The 17,292-nt window shown below is 45.7% G+C and overlaps 1 protein-coding gene across 1 annotated transcript in view; it reads left to right on the top strand.

The window, feature by feature from the left end:
* Positions 1–16,811, top strand: part of CNNM2 (cyclin and CBS domain divalent metal cation transport mediator 2) — a 118,233-nt gene extending 101,422 nt beyond the window's left edge. Inside the window, exons 5-8 of the mRNA XM_053983520.1 lie at positions 178–271; positions 2,734–2,799; positions 6,425–6,609; positions 8,822–16,811. Coding sequence (XP_053839495.1) covers positions 178–271; positions 2,734–2,799; positions 6,425–6,609; positions 8,822–9,031 — 555 coding nt within the window. The 3' untranslated portion in view covers positions 9,032–16,811. The remainder of the gene's footprint in view (positions 1–177; positions 272–2,733; positions 2,800–6,424; positions 6,610–8,821) is intronic.
* Positions 16,812–17,292: the final 481 nt, after the last annotated feature.

Here is a 17,292-nt window from a genome sequence, read left to right as displayed (position 1 = left end):
AGGGCACAAATGCCTGTTGCCCTTCAGGGTCTGTTCCTGTTCAGGCACTGTTACAAACTGCAGGGACCATGACACTACTTAGGGATGTCAGGCAAAACTATCTTTCAAGGCTCAAGATTTTGTGCCTTGAGACCCATGGTCCTTTTAATTGCAGCTCTCTCTCCTTTTCCTTAACAGGGGAAAGTGGAAGTGGAGGCTGGGAAAGAGGGGATGAAGTTTGAAGCTGGTGCTTTTTCCTACTATGGGGTGATGGCCCTCACAGCATCACCAGGTATGTCCTCTTATCTTCTGCTTCTGGAACAGTCTGAGCTCCTGCAGGGTCCTGCCCTTCTGTGTCTGTGAGACTGATGGGATTGGCACCTCCTTGCCAGCACAGCCTGCCATGGTGTCCCTGGGGGGACCAGCCGGTGGCGATGCTGGCACTGACTGCAGGAGCCAGCAATTGGCAGTGGTTTGCCAGCTCCCGGAGGATGTGAGTGTTGACTTTAGCAAGGGATATGGCTGGTACTGGTGGAAAGCTTTGTAGTTTTGCTCGTGGCAGGGTAACAGGGAGTGAACAGGAATAAACAATTAGTGGCAGAGGGACATCTAGTGGTGTGAGGAGCAACCGCCCGGTTCGCTTGGGGATGGTTCTCTTTACCAGTCTTGTGCCTAAAGCTGTCTGGAGAGAAAGGATGGAGCAGTGCCAGAAAAGCAACTGCTTCTGTCAGCTTGTGTGGAAATGTACCTGAGAAATTCAGCAAGAGGGAAGAGGGGGTGTCTGAGGGTGAGTGTGAGCCACCTACCAGCACACAAGTGGTAGCCACACGAGCCACCACCTCACTGGCACAGGTCAGGGAATTCTCATATAATCCACCAAGAGTTGGCTCCAATGCTACATTTCAGCATTTGGTGATGTATTTTATTGCCAGCAGTGTCACCACTTAGGTCTTGAGCTCAGCTGGAAATGTACAGCCCTGCTGGGTGAGCTGGTGTTGGTCTTCTGCTGACACAAAGCCACTTGTTCAGCTCCAGGGAGAGATGTTTCTCATGCTGAAATTGTGTCCTGTCACAGCACGGTTTACATTCCACTTGAGAGGCAGCTTGTTTTAATTGCACACTCAGGAGTGCTCCTTTACATGTGTGTACCTGTGTTTATGTACACTATCAAATTGTGGTGGAATGGAAATGGTTTTGTGAGTTATGAGTGTAAACTTGTTAGACTCTACAATCAGCAGCAGTTCTCTGGACCTCTGTGAGCTCACTTTTACAGACAAGACTAATTGTTCCTTGTAAAAAGCTGTTAAAAGTTCCTTGTAAAAAATTGTAAAAAGTTCCTTAATGATGTGCACTTTAATTTAGTCAGTAGCTTATACATTTTGAGATTTGAGAGATTTTAAAGCATGCAGAGCTCTAATTGGATTTTATCTCAGTAATAGCAGCCATGTTCATGAGGAATTATGAGACATGCAGAACTGCATCATGCCCTCAGCTTTTGCAATATGGGCCAGGCATGGAGCCTGGGTGGTCAGGCATGGTCACTTCTATCAGGCTTACACTTGGAAATCACCTGTGGCATCTCTGTTTTGCCAGCGTTGTTCGGTTTGAATGTTTTCATGTGTTGTTAGGTTTTGGGTTGGTTTTTTTAATGTTCCTAACCCTTCCCACAACCATTCCAAGTCCTATCAGGTCAAATGGTCTCCTCTTTATATGCCCTGAAATCCATCTTTTATTTCACCATGTGTCACTTAGGAATATGCACTATTGAAAGTAATCTTGGCCAATCTTGGAATTACCTTCAGCTGGTTGGCTTTGTTTTTTTTTTTTTTAACCTGTAGCAAATCCCTCATTTTGTTGGGTTTGCCTCCAGGTTCAGGGAATTTGTTATGTGATGTCTTGTGGCATCCTGAGATTTCTGTTGAGATCAGCTTATAAAAATAAGTTCCTGTTGCTCTGTGTAGACAAGAAAGCTCAGGGAAAGTGTAAGTTATTGTGGAATGAAAGGAAACTCCTTCTCTTCTGTAGGTCCTAAATAAATTACACATGCTTGCTCTCCTCACCTGGAAGATGAAGCCACTAACAGTGGAGTAAAACACTAAAACCAAACAAAAAACAAACAAACAAACAACAAAAAAAAACCACCCAAAAGAACCCCACAAACAAAACCACAGAAAATAAACAAACAAACAAAAAACCTAAGACAATTATGAAGCTTTTTTCTTTAACTACAGCTGCAGAGGGATTTGCAGTAATGGTGAACAGTAGGATACCCATCCCAACAGGGATGAACTTGAATCACAGCCTTACATTGTATTTTACTGGAAACTTGAAGAACTGTGAAGTATTTTTTAGTTTTATTTTTCTTATTTGACTCCCATAAGGAAGAGCACCCCTGAATGTTTTCTGGCTTACTTTAATTCTTGCCTTGCAGGCTGGAGTGGGCACCACTGCTCCTTTTGAACTATTTCAAAACATGAGTGTACCTTGATGGACTATTTGGTGCTGGATAGTCATTTAAAACAGCAAGTGAAAATTATCCTCTTCATTCCAATTCCTTGGTCTTTCTTTTTTGTTTATTTCTAAATTTGATTGCATTTTTTGGTTTTGCTTTTGTTTTAACCCTTTGTTTTCCACAGTTGATTTGCACTTCTGGTTTTAGTTCGTCAGTTTGTCAGCTGGCTCCTTCCCCTGTCGAGTGTGGATAGCTGCCGCCTTTCTGGTCGTGATCTCATCCTTTTTCTCTCCCTCTTCTAGTTCCCTTGTCCCTGTCTCGTACCTTTGTTGTCAGCAGAACAGAGTTGTTAGCAGCAGGTTCTCCAGGTAAATCTGCATGCTTCTATTTTCACCATTCTTGTGACTGCCCTGATGCCATAAAAAGTCAGCTGCAGTCTGTATTTGTCTGACCCCTTTGCTCATTAGGGAGAAGTCCAGCACAGAGTTGTGCCTCACAGGTAGGTATCCTGAACTTTTGCTTATGGTAACTGGTCAGTCATCAAAATGGGAAGAACTAAAAACATATTTAAGAAAATGTGCTTAGTAATGTGTGCTTGTTCTTTTTTCTCATATGGACACTGGTGGAAAATTAGGAGGGGAGATTTTTTAGAAGAATGTATTCTCCCCCAAGCTGAGGCATAAAAAATTCTGAAGAAAGTGCATTTGGCAGAGGAGAATGTATGCTGCTAAAGTGCCATAAAAGGAAAACTTAGTCAATGAAAGTATTTTATATTCTCATATGGGTACATTCTATGGTTTGTATACAGCTTCCTGGAAAGCTTGGAGCTTTCTCTCAGGGAGCTTAATGCCAGGGACCAGCACAGTGATCTGCTGAGTGGATGGATTTGCAAAGGAATGCACAAGAAGGTTGTGGGAGGACTTTCTGGTTCCTGTTGTGCTTAAGACCTTTCCTTGCTGTATCACCAAGCTGACTGGCACAGAAATTCCTTTGGAGAGCAGAGACCAAGAAGGGAACAAATTGGGCCAAAAAGAGCTCTGAGATGTGGTTGAGAGATTATAAATTGGGAAGCATCAAGAACTGAGCTTAGCAGACACTGCATGCATGGAATTGTTGGGAAAAATGGAAACCCATCAAGAAAGTCTGTAGGAAAGCAGAATCCTAAAATAGTTTGGGCCACAGTGAGCATATGTCTTCCTTTTGAAGTTTTTTTCCATTTTTTTTCTCAATCTTTTCTCAGAACTAAAAGTAAACAAGATAATGATATGCAAATTTAAATGAAACGTCTCTTAAACATTAATACATATCATGCATTTTATACACTTTCACCATCTGCTTTCTCCATTTCACCCTCTTTCTTTAACTTCAGAAAATGTATTTCATCATTGATCCCTAAATTATCTTCATGCAGATTCTGAACAAACTAGAGGTTGTTGCCTTGCAGGGGATTTTTTTCCTTGCCCTGTTAGTTTCCTGCTGTAAAACACCAAAGAAGTGGGAGAAATTTAGTCTTTCTTTAATTGAAGTACTTGATGGCTCTCCTTTAAGCTTGGCAACTTTGATTATCTTTCTTCACTTGGTTCTTTTCTTTTGCCAGGTCTTCTTTTTTTTACTTTTATTGTTCCTTTTCCATTCTACAAATAAATATACACTTTGCACAGGTCGTTTCCACTATAAATGCCAAGCATACTTTCATAGCTTTTCCCCCAGTTAAATGAAAAAAATTACAAGAAATAAACAAGGGAAAATAATAGTGGGAAGAATCTCCTTTGTAAGGAACTGAATAGTGTAAGCCTGGTCACTGGGGCAATGTGGTACCAGTTTTGATGAAACTCAGACCTTTTGTGGGGTGCTTATGAAAATAATCCTGTTATTTAAACACAAATTCATAATACACTTGTACTGATGTCCATCTTGTGGCTTGTGCTCTTTATCCTCGCTGTAGAAAGGTGAGGAGTGAGGGAAAACTTGGGTAGAGAAGCTCTAACATGGATCTGCCTGGTGTTTGTTATCTGTTCTTTCTGTATACTTTCCTCTTCATTATCTTCTCTTCTCTCTCCCTGAACTGAATGCAATCCAGAAATCATGTTGTTTCCCTCACATTTTTAGAAATCATATCTTTTTGTTCTGTCCTTTTGTCTCACCTCTCCCTTTTTTTTTTTTTCTTATAATGCTTTGCCATGTTGCTCTATATCCTTTGTTTATTAGTAATGTACTATAAGACCCCTGGTGGAAAGAAAAGGCAGATGCAAGTCACACTAGTGTAAAGTTGTTCCAGCTGGAAGCCTTTATCCCAAGCAGCAGTGATACTGTTCTTGTCACACACAGCCATATTTTGTATATACAGGTGGGAAAGAGGACAAATTCACCCAGCCTTCACAGTTCCTTGTTCTCCAGTGGGAATTTCAGTATCAAGCCCTGTGTGCAGGTAGAGTTTTGGCTCCTGGCAGCAGTTATTGCAGCCTGCTATGGTTTTCAAGTTGGCAAGCTGGCACAAAGGAAAACCTTGCAAGGCTCTGAGTGCTTCCCCCTAAGCCAGCACTTGGTGTTGCCATAGGGACCTGCACTAATTCCATGGTGCAGAAATGGTGGGGAAATTATCGAGTTGTCAGAACCTGTATTTTATTTGTTCCTCTTTTTAAAATTGCAAGAAAGACAACATCAGAAGGATTTTGAGTGGGAATAAGAATCAGGACAATTCTGCATTCTAAAGTGTTAGGTATAGGAAAGGCTGGATTCAGAGATGTGGAACAGGCTGTGCCATTTGGACAAGGAGATATTATATTTCTAGTGATTAGGTGGCAGAGGTAGGGTTAAATTTAAGGGAGGTTTTTGGTTTTTTTAGAGAAATAAAATTATATGTAGTAAAGTCTTCAAAAAAGAATTTGAAAAGCTTGTTAACGGTATTTTTGTTGATTTGCTCAAGGAGACTTTATATCTTAAGATTATATGAAAATGATCTTTCAGCTTGAGAATGGGAATCATGTGGTGAGTAGCATAGTTTACATCAAGTTTGAGTTTGGGCTGGCTGCATTAGTTTTAAGTGCATTAAGATTCAAAAATTCTCTGGTCCCAAAGATAGCTCTTTGACCAGTATGTACTGTGTCTGTGCCCAGGGAGCAGCCCTTCTGGAGGAGGAAATCTCTCTTAGGATGTATTTCTGCCCTCCTATCTTCTGGGTCACTGTGTGGGTGGAAGCCATGGATGCAGAATGTCTGTGGTGTCCCAAAAGCACGTTTGCTTTGCATAGACTGTGTCCAGTCACACTCACAGGGGACAGCTGCAAGGTCTTCAAGTGAAACCCTGCGGGACTTAAAGGCAGTGGTGGAAAATGATGTCTGTAGTGTTCTCCTTTCCTGGACACAGATTTTTCTCTGTAGCGTGGACTATTTTGTCTGTCGGTGGCTGGCATGGAGTTTGCTTTCCTTCACTGAGGTTTTGCCACTTCAAGCACTGAGAGAAAATGTTGAAGTAATTGTCATGTGCACTGCACTCTGTCCACTGAGGACTCTGTTACTTCTACTGAAAATGTCTGCTCTAGCTGAGGGAACAAGGCATACGTAGGTATCAGCTGAAATAAAAGGGGATAAGGTTCAGATGGGACTGACTGTGGATGAAAGTAGCAATGATTAAGAAAACAAATATATTAAGCATGGTCTGACTATCAAGAGCTCCTGTAAGGGAGCCATGGGAAGTTACCTTTCTGTGGTAGTTTTTGCTCATCAGCTGAGGCACTGTGTTCTCAGGGCATGTCTGTTGCAGCATACAGGTTTGTTTAGAGCATACTCAGTGATGTTGGCTGCCAGCTCTGGAATGAAAACGTACCATTTTTGAGGATAATTTGGTTGTTTAGCCACATATCTATTTATGAATGGATTAAGCATTTGCAATTTATTTGTGCTACCTCACAATTTATTATGTCCCTTTTAAACTGGTGACTTTGAAAGTTTTCTACTTGATTTAAGAAATCTCTTGCTTTTGCCTGTTTCTTAGCTGAAAACAAGTCTCCACCTCGGCCCTGTGGTTTGAATCACTCAGACTCTTTAAACCGGAGCGATCGCATCGACGCCGTGACCCCGACGTTAGGGAGCAGCAACAACCAGCTGAACACGTCCTTCCTCCAAGTGTATGTTCCAGACTACTCAGTGAAAGCCCTCACAGACATTCAGTTTGTCAAGGTAGGAAAAAAGCTAGAAAGACCCCGCTGGAAAGTCGGGCTTGGCTGGTAGGATGGAGAGCCTGGGGAAGGGAATTCCATCTAAATTCTTCTGTGAGTAAATAGCATCATGAAAGCAGCTGTTTAAAGTTACTTTAAACTACTTTTTTTCCGATATCTGCTGTCCACTGATTTGTCTTCACTGTTCTTCTCATTTGGACTTGTAAGTAGGCTGGTCACATAATTTTCTGGATTTCAGGTCCTTTGAGGAAATATTATAGAAAATAACCTCTCTTCTTTTAGTCAAACCTATCCTCATGAAGTTTTGGACCCATTTGAAATGGAGACCCTTCATTATCAGACTGTCCTTTTCTAAAGGATGAGACATTTACTGTTGGTTGCAGTTTTTATTCACTTCTGATTTTGGTTTCAGTTTGGGGTTCTTGATCTTATTTTCCGACTTGCCATCCTTCTTCTGCTTGGAGAAGTCTTGGACATTTCTTTTTATCTTAACTTCACGTGTATTAGGCTCATGTCTCATACTACCAGTGAGTTGCTGCATGAAATACAGCTCTGTCCCCCAGCATGGAGCATCCCACGCTGAAATGTGTGCGAGTCCTGTGGGAGAGGAAATGTAGCTGAGCTGAGGAACAGCTAATGCTGGCAGCAATTTCAGCCCAGCTGGGAGTCCAGGGAAGCTGATGTCCCATGGACAGAAGTTGACATTGATGCTTTTCTTAAATTAAGTGCATGTTCACAGTTTGTTTGTATGCAACTCAAGTGATTTGTGAACTTAACTTCTGTTAGTTAATTCAATGTTAAGAATGTGGAATAGGGTAGACATGCTAGAATTCTAAACTGAGTATTCTGTAGCCAAATTTTAAAAGGAGAGTAATGTCTTGCTGTTAAAACTTTGAGATGCAAGTGTACTGGTCAGTGGTTCAATCCTTCAAGGATTACCTCAGTAGGTGTTTATCACTGGGCAATTGATTCTCACTACAGATTTCAGTGGGTAATCTGCTGTACAGAGCAGCTGCTCACCCCATGCTGGTTTATGTGAAGTCCTTCCAAATCTCACTGTGCTCATACTGAGGCTAATGAATGTTGAACTGTCCTGGTATCTCTGCAGACAGACTTGCACACCTCTTTTTGCATCACTCTGCTTTACACATAGGTCAGAGTACTCAACATTAGTGTTTTCACTGTGCCACATGGTCATTCATTCAATTAATACCTTGTAAAACAAAGATTGTGACCTGCTCACGCATGTTTGGATTTTGCTTTTGGGAGGTGTGACCTGGGCCATCTGACTCTGTCCATTTCCAGTCCCTTTCTTGTGTTGCTACTGAAATTTACAGTTTTCTAAAAGTCATTTCATCTCTTCCACCTTCCTGCCTGCCAAGATTACCCACTGCCATGGGCTCATGGGGCTGTCAGTGCACATGTATCCTGCTGCCTGATCTGGCTGAGAAGGTTGGCCTGGAGGAGTTCACAGGGCTGGTTGCTTGTGGCTCCAGGAGATTCTGCCCTCCACCACCACATGCAGATGTACAGGGGCTATGGGCTTCCCTGTCCCTGGGGTATCATGGGCAGTGACACTCTGTGCTCTAGGCCAGCTCTTGTCATCACTGTTCTGCTGAGTGCAGACAGCTCTTGCAGAGACCAGTGGAAAACTTCATGGGTTGCTAATTTGGACTCATCTCTATGGGCATTCCAGTGTTTTCTAGACTCAAATGTCCTTATGTATAACGCTGTAGCTCCTGCTGTGTTTGCTGGCCTAGACAAGAGCAGGAATGCTTGTACTCTGTACTTGTTCTATAGAGCTGGCTTGGCTCTATAGAAACACTTAGAGCCTCACCAGGAGCTCACTGAAGTTGGGAGAAAGACTTCACTGATCTCTGGTTCTGGTCCTAAAGGTGTGCATGGTTGGAGGGAAATGGAGGTCTGATTTAAAAATCTCTGTATAGGAATAAATCCCTGCCTTTGCTGCCTTTGAACAGCATGGTGATTGCATAGCACTGTTCTTCCACCCTCCCTGGAAATGTCACCATGCTGTGGGTCTTGAGCTGGGATGCTCTAGGCTTGCAAAGCGCAGGGATGTTTTATGGAAACAGGTAAAGAGGGGTTAAGTGTGGTGATCTGGAAAGGGAGGAAACTTAATCTTCTCAGTGTGCTCCACAGGAGGCATAGAAGTGTGACTGACTTCTTTTGTTTCTTCCCTGTTCTTGGAGCAGATCTCAAGACAGCAGTACCAAAATGCCCTGATGGCATCCCGGATGGACAAAACACCTCAGTCCTCGGACAGTGAAAACACTAAAATCGAACTGACTCTTACGGAGCTGCACGATGGTTTGCCAGACGAGACAGCAAACCTGCTGAACGAACAGAACTGTGTGACTCACAACAAGCCCAACCACAGTATGCACAGTGAAGGAGCCATCTAGGAGCTGACTCCCCACAACCCACCCATTCCATCTCCTCAGCAGGACCAGCCCTCGCTCCTTCCTGCCTCCTCCCCGAGTGTGAACACCATTAGTGTGTGCTTGCAACACTGCTGCATCCAGTGTTCTGAGACCAAAGACTTTTGCGTCCGTTCTGGGAGCAGAAGAGGAAGAAACAGGAAGAAAGGAGCAAAGAGCAAGAGAGACTAAAGACCCAAACGTAATTTGGGAATGGTGAGCCACCCTTGAGAACGATGAAAATTCTTCTTGCAAAGTAGAATTATGTTTATTTTTTATCTGTACTTTTGATCTTTGTTGGGTTTTTCCTCCTCAAACACATATGGGGAAGTTTAAAAGCTCCTCCATTATTTTTTCAAGAGAGATCATGTTTTTAAAAAGTATTTTGCAGAGTTTTAAATTGTTTCTGTCCCTCATGAACCTCAAATGGGCTCTGTCATGGTTTTGTGAATTGGCTCCAATGTCCTTAGGCCTCTTCTCACCCCTTTGTGGTCCTTTTTGTTACCCTGTTGAAAAAGCTTGTAACTGGTACTTGTATGTTATTTGTGTCCTAAGAAGGAGCAAGCTTCAAGGAACCTCTGCTTTCAGCCTCCTGGAGGACCAAGAGATGAGGATTATTACATTCTTGCAGTTAATTTTCAGGGAAGGAGTGGTTACTTTGGTATTTAATAATGTTTCAAATTTCAGAAGGTTTCTTTGTTAAATGGGCAAAAGCATTGTTACACTTACAGTTTTGCAACCTCCAAAACCTTTGTGTATGTTGAAGATGATACTGGGGGGAAGGAATTAATTAGCAAAACTGCAGTCTCATGAAATGAAAGCCGGGTGTAATATGCCATAGTGAAGTAACTGGGTGATTTTTCATTGATGTTCCTGACAATTGCATGGTGAAGTAATGTGTGCGCCTTGAGCCGCCAAGTCTTTAAACATTCCTGTGCTGCAGCGGTCTGTGCACCGATAGCTTGGCCAGAGCAGATGGAGCAGCCTTTGCTGAGTATCAGAACATCAGTCCCTGTCCCCCCTGTAATCTCTAATATTAACACAAAAGATGCTGCTACAATTACAGCCAAAGTACATGCTCCAGGTGACAGTAAACCTCTGCCAGTGCAAGGATGGGCACTGCTGAGGAGCCAGAATCATCCTCTCCTCTCCAAGAGCTGACAAAACTTTTCAGACGCGAGTGTATTGCACTTCAGGGATTCAGAGAGGTTCATTTCCAAGCTGTTCCCAGCCACATTCATTCCTTTGAGTGGATTCAGTGCATTTCCTTCTCTCTTGCCCCTTTTAACAGCCATTGTAGGGATTACCAAGGTAGCAGAGCAAAGAGCCTCCCACCTGGCTGCCACCAGTGCAGGGCAACACCTGCCTTGGGTAGCAGAAACCAATTCCTCCACCCCAAAAACCTGGATGCAGACTGGGTGCCAGCAAGAGGCACCCTAAGGCAGTTGTGCATCACCCATTTCCACAGATGGAGTCTAAGTCCTCAAATGAATAAAAAAAGAAAGTTGTCCCCCCTAGTTCTCTCCCCTTCCAATACTGTCTCAAACAAAATGTGAACATCAGTATCTGGATTGATAAATCAGGTTTTGTGGTTTCTCTGCTTCAAGACCCTGCTATGGCCCCTGGCTATGTAGCATTTCCCTTTCTTTACACGTGGAGAGTCTCTTTGGGGACATCCAAAGAAGCCCCCAGCCCCAAATGCGACTGCGAGAACTCTCTGTGCCTGCATGCCTGCCCCGTCTCTCCTGCTCACGGGCTGTGGAAGGCACTCGCTGCAAGTTCCCGTGGTCTGTCTGTGTGACTGGTGGCTGGAAAGGTGCAATATGCCATTGCAGGTTCTCCCTGTGGGAATTGGAGTGTGTGGTGTCAGAGTCAATTGGGTTTGCCTGTGTCCCTCCTCTCTCTTCCAGTTTCACAAAGCAGCCCTAATTTTTGCTGTCCACCCTGATGGGAGCCACCCATGAGGATGAAGTCTCCCTGCAATGGGCATAGAAATTGCACAGTATCCAACTTGTGCACCCAGTGAGGAGGAAACAGGCCTTCCAAAGCCTTGCTCCCACATGTAGCTTTTTGACTTTTTCCCATCCAAATGTGTTTCCTTAGCCTCCATCCCACCCTTGCTCTCATGTGCACCAGCACTGCTGAGAGCACACGGCTTGACAGCAGCATGGGCTGGCTGAAGCCTTGCGCCTTCCCAGAGAGCTGCCAATATTGCACCTTTCTCATACAGCAAAATGTCCAGATGTTACAGCGTTTGTCCTCAGCAAGGGACTCATCTCGCCAGTTTTTATCTAGTGTTGCTGAATGTAAAAGTTTGTTGGAAGTGTTTGACATGGTGGTGAACTTGAGATGCAGTATCCATTTTATCAAACCTGTCAAAGGAGGGAAGGCTCAAGTCAAGGCAGCTCTCTCTGAGAGGAGGTTGCTCACTGGATCTGACTTCTGCTTCTTATGGCAGGTTAAGGATTTGTTTTAATGTCTGTTTCCCTTAAAAAAAAAAAAAAAAGAAAAAGGCAAAAAAAAAAAAGCGCCAATTTTTCCAACCAAAGCCATGTGATCCCAAAGCAAATACCTCCTGCTTCTGCCCATGCTGCACTGTTCCAAAATCTGCAGGCGATTTTTGCATGACTGTTTTTCATCATTTGTATAGATAAAATAATGGAAAGTGAAGTAATTTCACTTAATTTCCATAAAAATAGTTGATGATAGATGCGTTTCATATGGAAAATACATACCTGACCCAGAGGGGTTAGGAGCTGCTACTACTAATTAGCTTGAAGAACAAAGCATGGTCCTCTCCCTGGAGGGGGAAAAAAGTCCCGTCTCCCTGTTCTCAGGGTATTTTCAGTTTTACTGTTTAACACGTGCGAGAGGTTCCCAGCCCTCCTGGTGGGAACCATCACAGCAGAGGAGCCCCGTGCCCAGCTCAGGATCCCTCTGAGCATTGGGATGGCATTTGCCAACGCCAGGGCTTGGCTCTCCTGGCTGCAGTGGAGATGCCACGGCATCCGATCCGTGCCCTTGCAGCGGTGTCCTGCCCGAGCAGATCTGCCCCCTGTGCCTCACGGGGCGCTTGGCTGCCGTGCTGCAGTGCCATGAGGACACACGGCCGGTCACCACAGCGCGGGGCACCAGCTGGTGGCTTTGGGAATCGTTGGACTTGACCTCAGACCTTGGCCAGGCTTTGACTTGTAGAAAGGATACTGCATCTTCCTATGTCAACTCCTGCTGCTGCCTTTGTTCCCCTTGCCCGTCTGCCTCTGGGCGCAGGCAGCAGGGTGGAGGATGGCCTGTTGGCCAGGGGAGGCTGGGAGGGCATCTAGCCATGGTTTCTACTGTCAATACAATTTTGCACAAGAGTTCTTTGAAGTGAGGTTTTCAACACTAATATCTTAAATGCACAACTGTGAATTATATCTTTTACACTCCTGTTGGTTGAATTTCCTTTAAACTAAATGAACCTGAATCTGTTGTAACTATGATTTATTTTTTTTAAATTCTGTGTATTGCCAAATCTTTGTAAAGAGTGAAGGAATGTTCTTGCTTTCCAGTGAGAATCTTTCTCCAAATGAGACTGACTCTGGTGGTGTGGAGATCATATGAAGCACATTAGTCCTGAGAGGAGAGGGGCTCAGTGGGGGGCTTAGCAAACCAGCCTCAGCCACTCTGTGCCACAAGCTCAGACCCTTTGGAGTTTACAAAGTGCTTATTGTATTCCCAGCTTGTCCACTCCCTGAAATCCCAGTGCAGCTGGAGACTGCTGCCCTGGAGGAGCTCTGGATGGGTTATCCCACAGTGGGATGAGGAATGCTGGAAGGGTGTCCGGACTGGCTGGGGGGCAGGGGCCCCAAAACTGGTGTGGCAGGAAAAGGTGCTTCCCCCATTCAGATGCACCAGGAGAGCAAGCTCCACAGGGCAGATCCCTCTGCTCACCACTTCTGCTCCAAACCTGTGTCATGTATAGTTCCCTCTCATGTTCTTTTTGCCCCTGTAAGCTTCTGCTCCAGACTCTGCAGGAATGGGATGATGGTTGAGACCTATGTGGGGGCAGCTGCTGAAGGTGTGCAGTTTTGGGCCTTTTGGAGAAAGGGTTAGCCACTCATTCACATTGTGCTCGCTTTTCTGTTCCTCCTCTCTTCTCCCGGACTCACTTCCCTTTTCCTCACCACTGGGGGCTTTTTTGTTTTTCTTTTCTTTAAGTGCCTTTTTGTGTGGGTGTAGCGGGCAAGAGTAGGAGTCTCAGGATATGGCCCTTTGCTCTCAGACCTGGAGAAAGCTCGGGGTAGCAGGGTGAGTTGCCCCGATGGCCCGCACACATCGCCCGTTGCTGCTTCTCAGCCTTCAAGGGCCAGCTTGGATGAGGATGAGATTTGGCACTGGTGGTGTCAGGTGCTGGTTCAAATCAGCCCAAAGAAAACCAAAGAGGTGGCTCTGTGTGAGGGGCTGCTTGGGCAGCGGTGGTGCTTCCTGTGATCTCTGCAGAGCTCAGCCAAGGGGTGTGGGAGTGCCAAAGGCAAAGAGCAGCCCTTTCCTCCTCATGAGCATCCTGCGTAAGTATCCTACATGATGGAGAACACAGCCACATTCTCCAGAACCCCTTGGAACATGCATCTTCCTTGTGCAGAAGTATGTTCTCTATAGAAATCATTCCCACATGAAAGATGTACCATATTTTATATAGTATCTAATACAGTCATCTGTGGTTTTAAATCTAGTATCTGTGTACCAGTTGTCAAGTTATCCAGTGTCTGGATTACCAATAGAAAACTGGGGCTGGGGGTGGGGAAGGATGCTGCAGAGTACCTCTTGTGATGCTTACTTGAGGCTTCATCCCAAAGGTGTCCACCCAGCATTGAGGGGTCCCTGTGTCCACACTGTGCCCTGTCCCAAGGCAAGAACCCTGGCTGTGGTGTGGTACAGCCCCAGATGTGCTGCCCATCCCACCACCTGGCTCTGCACTGGGCCTCTACATTGGGGCTCTACACAGACCAAAAAAGCACCTCTTCCCTGGATACTGAGGGTTGGTTTGGCCCAGCAGTAAAATGATGAGCTTAACCAACACAACTGGGCATCTTCCCATGGCACGGATGGGTGAGCAGCCTTCATCTGACTTAGCCAGCAGGGAGGACAGGCTCTGCACCACAGGCTGGGCTGGGCAGCCGCACTCATCCCTGCATTTGGTCCATCAGCTGCAGGTCTCTTGTTGGTGTGATGTCTATGGTGATTCTGGCCTCACTCCCATGTGTGAGCAGCACAGGGGACTGGACATCCATGGCTTCGTGCAGAGCCCTCTCAGCAAGCCAAGCTCTTGTCCTGGAGCCTGGCTTCATGCTGGGTTGTGTTCCTCTGGGGCCAGTCTCAGGGCTGCATCCAGATGAAGAGATGTTGTTGCTGTGGGTGCAAGGCAGTACAGTTGAGCTTTTCCATCTGGTATGTGCATATTTTCTTGAACTTCAGGGCTGGGAATGGGTTGCTGGAAAGCTGCGTCCAGTCAGTGTCACGGTACAGGTGGCAGATGGAGTTACTTCGTAGGTTGGTAGCACTGAATTCAGTCAAAGTGATGTTTTCTTCTTGTTATCCTGAGGTCAGACTCTATAGCAGTTCTTCACTTTGAAAATACGGTACTCGAAGCTGCTGGTGTTCTGTCTCCAGCTGAAAAACATCATTCTCCTCTCAGGTTTTGCCTTTGGGCTCTGTTTTCCTCTAAGCAGGACTGATCACTAGGATCCTTCAGCAGATGGTGCCCTGGCTGCTCTTGCTACTTCAGTGCAGATTTCTGGCCAAGGAAGTGCTTGGTGCTTGATCCTCCCCCACAAGCAGAAGTTTGGCTGGACTCGGTAGAAGTGGCCTGTCGTGGAACGAGGCTAGAGGTTTGTCAGCTGTTGTGAGCCTGAAACATGCAAAGGCTGCAGGTGGCTCCAATGCTCCAGGAGTGGATTTGTTTTGTTTGTTGTCTTCTCTTCCAGAAAGCAGCATGGCAGTTGCTTGGTAGCAGGATTTGTTGGGAAAGAAGGGCTTGTCCCAGCATTCGGTGCTTGGTGTAGCAGTCTAGCATCCCTTCTCAACTGTTTGCTGATCACAGAGCTTTATAATAGTAGGTGGTGTTTTATCCTCTGGGCATCACTGTTGAACCAAATGCTTCCAAGTACAAGTGAAAAACTAGTTGGTGTCAGATGCCTTTAGTTGGAAATGCCAATAGGGAATGCATGTCCCAAAGATTGCTGTGGAAGAGTGAGGGGTTCCTGATGAGCTCCTCTTCTCACAAGTGACAAACTGGCCAGGCCTAGATCAGCTCTAGAGTCATTCCTGCTTTAAAGTCTCAGGTGCAGCAGGCTGGGTTGGGCTGGGCTGGCGGGTTTTCACCCAGGGTACGCGCTCTGTCCTTCTGCATTGAGCTGGCCTGGATTCAGCAGTGTGGCTTCTGTGACAGCTGTGCTCACATCGGCCACAGCTGCTCCTCTGCTTCACTCACTGGGCTTTAGCTGAGTGTTCAGGAAGGTGAGAAGGAGGAGCAGCAGTCAGGAACGGGCCATGCTGCAGCCATTCTGTCTTCATTTCTCACACTGAGAGTAGGAGATGCTGCTCAAGGGACTCTGCCTTCCTTGGAGATCACATGGAATTTGGAGAGTTGAATCCTACCAGGACCCCAGCAGCAGTGTTGTGGTCCCATTTGATCCACGTTCTCCTGAACACAAGGGTGGCTTACCAGTAGTTCAGGGTCAGGCCTTGCTGAGAGACCTCAGAGCTCTTGGCATTTTTTTTCTCCAGCAGAGCCAGCCTTGACACCTGAATCACTGGGCAGGTGCCTGGATGCCAAACAGTGAATCTGAAACCCCAAATACTTGAGATGTGTTCCTGGGAGCCATGAGCGGCTGGTGCTCAGCAGCCAGAGGTCTCACACCAAACCTTTCTCCTTCCTGGCTGCCCCAAGCCCTGTCCTGGCTGCTGCTGGCTCGGCCTTGGTTCCCCCATTCCAGAGCATGGTGGCTCTCCCTTTGCAGTGCGATTTCATGGCTGTCTGATCCCACTCCAGCCAGCTCTTCCCTGTGTCTTATTTGCCATCATATGTGGTCTTTGCGAATTGTATCATATTGTACATGACTTCGGGTTTCCAGAGTTGTAGTATTCTGACTACAGTATTTCCGTGTGTGTACATAAACCTGAATAAGCACAACTGAAATCCTGAATGAAGTGTATACGTTTCATATACTGATTGTCATACAAATTAATTTTATAATTATTCCAATTTTGTTGTAGATTTCCAATCTTTCCTATTTATTTTGTACCAGATTTATTTGTATATTTTGTGATTTTGTTTTAAAGCATTTTGTTTATTTCTATTCTTTTTAGATAAATGATGATTTTTTTTTTTCTGTTGAACATTCCAGTTTATGCATTTTTCCCTCCTCTATGCTTCCCTCTCATTTCCAAGGGACAGATTTTGGCATGTGGGTGGTGGGGCTGATGTTTGTGATCCTGTACCCAGATCTCTCCTACTGGCACATTTAACAGTCTTTAATCTCCACTTCAGCTGCCAAGAGCCACAGAGAGGCCGGATCTTGTTCATTTAGAGGCAGGTGTTGCTCTTCGCTTTGGTGGGTCTGGGCCTGTAAGTCCTCAAGCTGGGGAGGGCTGTGCTGGTGGCTTTGCTGATCAGGGGCTGGCTGGGAAGCTGGTGGCAATGGCAAGCAGCTGACTTTTTGAAGTTCCCTCAAGGGTGAGGGTCTTTTTCTTTCAGTAATAAAAACCCCTTATTTACAACCTGCTCTTCGTAGGTCATGTTTGTCTCTAAGCGTAGATGCCGTCTGTCTGTAGCGCGTGTTCCTGCCCGGCGGGCTGTGACTGGGGGTCTCCAGTGAGGGATGTGGCTGGGGATGACGGCGGCTCCGTGGGACGGGAGAAGTTTGGTGGAGTGAGTTATTCCCTCCCCCTACACTTGGGTTCCCTGCCTTCTCCCCTCATTTTGGGGTTTTGGCAGTGGAGCTGTGTGGAACCTGCAGCAACAGAGACGTTTCTGAGCAGGAGAGCAAGCCTGTGCTTAGTCCCTTGCCCACCATTACTTCCAGCTCACACTGGTGGAGGAACAGCCCCTTTCCTGTGTGTCAGATACAGCCCTGCCATGTGCCCATATTGTGCTTCTGCCATTCCTCAGCCCCTCCCCCTCTTCACAGCTGTTCCACCTGGCTGCTCTCCTTGCACCCAGCTTTCGTCATGCTCAGCTCTTGAGCTGCCAGACACTGGGTTAC

The sequence above is a fragment of the Vidua macroura genome, chromosome 8 (genome assembly GCF_024509145.1).
Source record: "Vidua macroura isolate BioBank_ID:100142 chromosome 8, ASM2450914v1, whole genome shotgun sequence".
Taxonomy (NCBI): Eukaryota; Metazoa; Chordata; class Aves; order Passeriformes; family Viduidae; genus Vidua; species Vidua macroura.
Note: the sequence above shows the minus strand (reverse complement) of the source record. Positions and strands in the feature narration are given on the sequence as shown.